The sequence below is a fragment of the Sphaeroforma arctica genome (genome assembly GCF_001186125.1).
Source record: "Sphaeroforma arctica JP610 unplaced genomic scaffold supercont1.183, whole genome shotgun sequence".
NCBI lineage: Eukaryota > Ichthyosporea > Ichthyophonida > Sphaeroforma > Sphaeroforma arctica.
The window spans coordinates 48,030-53,701 of NW_014040375.1; the positions used below are offsets into that span (position 1 = coordinate 48,030).

General features: G+C 42.5%; 1 protein-coding gene across 1 annotated transcript in view; it reads left to right on the forward strand.

Moving 5' to 3' along the window:
- Positions 1-5,421, forward strand: part of SARC_03553 (AGC/YANK protein kinase) — a gene marked incomplete at both ends in the record, with an annotated part of 8,084 nt that extends 2,663 nt beyond the window's left edge. The window contains 6 exons of the mRNA XM_014302648.1: positions 316-446; positions 1,115-1,204; positions 1,659-1,912; positions 3,012-3,342; positions 3,728-3,811; positions 5,209-5,421. Of these exons, the coding sequence (XP_014158123.1) occupies positions 316-446; positions 1,115-1,204; positions 1,659-1,912; positions 3,012-3,342; positions 3,728-3,811; positions 5,209-5,421 (1,103 nt within the window). The remainder of the gene's footprint in view (positions 1-315; positions 447-1,114; positions 1,205-1,658; positions 1,913-3,011; positions 3,343-3,727; positions 3,812-5,208) is intronic.
- Positions 5,422-5,672: the final 251 nt, after the last annotated feature.

Genomic DNA, 5,672 nt, shown 5'->3' on the forward strand with positions numbered 1-5,672 from the left:
GTTTCTGTCTAACCAGTTTTCATATGGGTTATTGTGGTAATCTGTGATGCAAACTTCTATTTCCAAATAATATTGTATGTGTGTTCCAGTAAAATTAAGCGGGCTAAGAACGTGCGCATTTCCGCGGGCAAGCGATACCATTTTACTTATTTGTCGAACGTTTGTCGAACGAAAATGGCATTCTTAATAGCTGATTGTTTTGTCAATATCCACGCTTGGGTGTGATGTAGTTTCTCATACGCCCCGAGAGTGCCTAATGTCAGGCTTACACTTTGCATACAAACTCTATCGTGCACGACTTTCATCCTTTTGCAGTTAACTTCACGCATTTCAAATTGCTGCGGTCCGTTGGTAAAGGTGCTTTTGGTAAAGTATGCATCGTGCTAAAGCGGGATACGAAGCAATTGTACGCTATGAAATATATGAACAAGGATAAATGTATCCAGGTACTTCCTTCCTTGTTGTGTAAATGGTTGCAGGTGTCCTGTCGGTTGCAAATTGATTTCAGTTATTGCCCGTCGCTATTTAAAATTCATATCTACATGCGGAGAGTGTCCAATTATGCACAGTGCATCTGTAGTCAATTTTTTTTTTGCTATAGGTTATGGCCACCATCTTGAGGCGTATTTGTCTAAGGAAATGAAATATATCTATATTTGTATGACAAAATGAAGTGGAATTATATATATATGTGATTATAGTCATTTACGTTTCCGCTAGGACAAGTACACTATGGTATGCATTTAAGAATGGTCGTTTTGTCTATATACACGCGCGTTTCTATATACTGACATGTGTATGAATTCGGTTCGCTGATTCACGCTTTCCCAGTCTACACATATTTAAGCTGTATATGTATCTACTAGGATGTACATATGCATAATAATCTGTCTGGGGAATGTTTTTATAATCGTTTTCCTTTTATGTCACCAACCACGAAGATGATATCGTATTTCGATGGACTGTATGCAGTGTGATGTCCCTGACTTTGTTTTAGACCTAAAATGGCGTGTATCTGAGCGATGCTGTTACTAATCGTCACTATTTAGCCATTGGTTTCCTGCCTATAAAAAGTCCAAGTCGTCTGACAATGTTCAAACTTCCTTTCTTGCAGGAAAAAGCGGTGAAAAATGTGCTGAACGAAAGGAAAATATTAGAATTATTACATCATCCCCTATTGGTCAACATCTGGTTCTCATTCCAAGTATGTTGACAATATGTGTATTATGTCGCACTACCTCGCTTCGCACTACCTCACTTCGCACTACCTTGGTTTGCATACATGTCAATCGTGGTTCGATAGAAACCATCACACGCGTTGTATCTGTCGTTTGTTTGTGGTGGAATTCTAAAAAACACGTGGTTGTCTGTGTACCACCCCTCTCGAGACGGAATGGGGTTTCCCCCACAAGCTGGCGGTACCCCTTAGGGCTTATGTGAATCGAAGTCAGACGCGATGACTTTTTACAGCTCAGCTGAGTTTTGTGACTTGCTGTGTTCAGCGCATATTCCGTTCTGTTTCAAGTGACATGTCTGACATATTATCATTGGTGTTTTTTTCGCACGCCTTGTGTTGGTTGTACCAATCTAGTGCAAAACTGTGGCAATTAACATGACACTCCCACTCACTCGCCTGCGAATGGCTCGCCCACGAACAGGACGAAGAAGACATGTTCATGGTAGTGGATCTCATGCTGGGAGGGGACCTCCGATACCACTTACAAAACAACGGTCCCCTGTCGGAGACCCGAGTACGACTATATATGGCTGAGTTATCCAATGCCCTGTGCTACATCCATTCCAAGGGGGTGTTGCACCGCGATATCAAACCTGACAATATACTCATGGATGCCGAGGGCCATGTGGCGCTGGCCGATTTCAATGTGGCGACGTTCATCCCCACCAATGGAAGGTAAACAAGCCTACTTGTTTTATACACCTGTGGTTTTATAGCTGAGTCGCTTTCCAAGGCGAGAGGTGTTGGCCTGGTTGTCTTGATGCGTGAAGACTGGGGTTGGGGGTTGCGATGGGGTTTGCTGAGTTCTGAGTTGTGAGGGTGGTCGAGGGCTCCCGTGCAGTTTTACTGCAGGTCTATACCATGTGTTGTTTCAAGTGCAGCTCGCTACCATGTATTTCATGCTCTAGAGAATAAGGGAATATTTGGTATCTGTGCGTATCTCGTGGTGTGCGAGATGTGCGTTAAACGGATTTGGCAGTTTACTCTCCTTCGTACACAACATCACCGTGGCTAGAGCCTTTGATAGTATCATCGTGTGACCCTCCAGGTGTAGGCATGCACCCGCTGTCACTGGAATCTAGAAATCAGTACGTTATAATTGTCGACCCTATGCCCTTACCATTGAATACACAGATGGACTCATAACTTACACGCATACACACACATACACGCACACATACATACATATATATATACATACATACATTCATTCATTCATTCATTCATTCAGTATATATACATACATAAATACATACATACATTCATATCTATATATACATACATACATACATACATACATACATTCATATCTATATATACATACATACATACATATCTATATATACATACATAAATACATACATAGTCTACGATATCTCAGGGTACAAATATGCAATTGGTCTGATGTATGCATGCGTACAAGTCACCGCAAACAGATCTGGCCGCATGTACATGGGCGTGTGTTCTTCGTGCGAATGCTTAACCGTGAGCCCCAATCATCATTTCTACAAGAACGCCTGTGAAGTCGCTTGTTCACCTGCAATATGACATACGCGTTAGCCGATTGAATATACCTATCAGTGCACGGATCCAAAAGTGTGCCAGTACCGAACATCCACCAACACCCAACACATGGGACGCATGTGGCTTATCTCATACGCGAAGTAGTACTTTGTATGAATGCAATCACACACCTTGCCGCGTCTCGCCCGCCTGCACATGCACCATAGCCATATACTCATCAGGCAAACATATCCACTGAACGTTGCCACAGGCTCGTCTCCAGAGCGGGCACGCGCCCGTACATGTCGCCGGAGATGGTGAAGAAAGAAGGCTACGACACCGGCACAGACTGGTGGTCGCTAGGGGTGACCATGTACGAGTTTATAACCAACGAGTCGCCATTCAGGGGCCAGACCAGTGAGGAGGCCATGGATCTGATCTGCAACAAGCAGCTAGTATACCCCAAGTTCACGGATCCGAATATCAAGGATTTCCTGAAGGGGCTGTTAAATAGGAACCCGGCCATGAGGTTGGGGTCGCCTGGGCGTCTGAATGATCTCAAGGAGCACCCGTTCCTCACGGCTACTGGGGTCTTATTCGATGTAAGTGAAGTGACTGGACTCCGGAGGAATCCGTGGCAAATGTGATGGGAATGGGAAACAACGCACATTTGTAGAATGTTTAGTGTGTTTTATTTTGGATATTTGGGAGACTTCGCCTACAACACTAACATGCGCGTCTACTATAGTTAGCAATACTTCTCTGACGCATTATGCTTGGGGCTCATGACTCGATCCTCATTACATTTGGTAGTAGTAGAGCGGCAGCATGTAGTTCAGGGCAATTGTATTCGCTGACAATTCTAAAGTGTATGTAGGTGAGCGATATGCTAAGCTCGCGAGTACGGAATTATTGTTTTCGACCGCTACAAAGAGTCCTATTCTTCCAAAAGTTGGACTTACCTACACGCTTTGATACAAAAATCAGGACTTTTCGCAGAAAACGCTGAATCACGAGTTTATTCCGGACAAGCACAAAATCAACTGCGATGCCATGTACGAACTAGAAGAGGTAGGTGGGCTTGTTACCTTGAAACGGCTATCTTGTATGCAACGCAGCCACATAGGCATGGTATATATGTACGATAGCTTGTATACAACGCAGCTATATAGGCATGGTTTATATGTACGATAACTTGTATACAACGCAGTCATAAAGGCATGGTTTATATGTACGATAGCTTGTATACAATGCAGCCATAAAGGCATGGATTATATGTACGATGGCTTGTATACAACGCAGCCATAAGGGCATGGTTTATATGTACGATAGCTTGTATACAACGCAGCCATAAAGGCATGGTTTATATGTACGATAGCTTGTATACAACGCAGCCACATAGGCATGGTATATAAGTACGATAGCTTGTATACAACGCAGCCATATAGGCATGGTCTATATGTACGCTAACTTGTATTCAACGCAGTCATAAAGGCATGGTTTATATGTACGATAGCTTGTATACAACGCAGCCATACAGGCATGGTTTATATGTACGATAGCTTGTATACAACGCAGCCATAAAGGCATGGTTTATATGTACGATAGCTTTATACAACGCAGCCATAAAGGCGTGGTTTATATGTACACGTGTCTGTGTACAGTTAGGAGTATGCACATGTACGAATTATAAGAGGTAGGTGGGCTTGTTACCTTGAAACGGCAACGGCTATCTTGTATGCAACGCAGCCATATAGGCATGGTTTATATGTACACGTGTGTGTGTACAGTCAGGAGTATGCACATGTACTATACGCCCTTATTGCCTGTTAAGCGGAGCTTGTATGTTCGTGTTATATATTCGTGTATCTGGTAGGCAGATGTCATAGATGGTGCTTGTGGATACATATAACGAGCTCGGCGGCACTAGAGGGATGAACCTGCTGGCTTGCTAGTCAGCTAGGCAATTCAAGCCTTTATTTTATACCAAGTAGGGTTCGTAATCTTTCTGCTGGTTTTGCTAAACAGCTAAGCAATTCAAGCCTTTATTTTATACCAAGTAGGGTTAGTAGTCTTTCGAAAGTGTATCGTGAGCAAGATTGACTTCTGTGTAAATTTGCTTTTGTGCACATTTATGCACATATATTTTGATACATACATATTATATTTATGTACACAAAAAGTAAGTGAGATGGTTTTCAATAAATGTCAATATATATACATATATATATATATATATATATCTATTTATAGATCTAAAATAGTATACATATATATATGTATATATGTATATATAAATTCTTAAATCTATATATATGTATATATCTAAAAAAAGTGGTTGCGAGTATGTGTGTGAAATATAATCAGAAAGTAAAATACGGTTTGCTTTTCGCAATGATACATCTATTGCTTATACCTCTACTTCCTCCCCTTCTTACCTCCTTCTCGTCTGTCTGCGCACACTGCAGATGATCTTAGAGGAGAACCCTTTGCACAAGAAAAAACAGCGACTCAAAAAGAGCAAAAACTCCGTAGTCCAGAGCGACGAGTTCAATAAGCCCGTCCCTGGTAGCCCTGCCGACCAAAAACTTCAGCTCATGACGAGCTACACAGTGTTCAACCGAGAGAAGATGAATAAGTTAGACTCCATGCAAAACCTGTCCACCCAAGATCACGAGTAAGTGCTGCGTAGTCATGCGGATATGGATTTAGAGCCGTCGTGGGTCGTTCTGGTTGTGTGGCTGTGTGTTTCTTGTCCGTGTCCAGAAGGGCCAAGGTTTGTTAGGAAGCTATATCGTCTCTTGCACACAGGTGCTCACGCCAATTTCAACTCCATTTGTGTTTCGCGTAGAACCGAAGCTCGTACATCAGTCGAACTCATCAAGGAGGCAAGTTAGCTTCTGTGGAGTGTAGGGAAAGACGTGATTGCGAT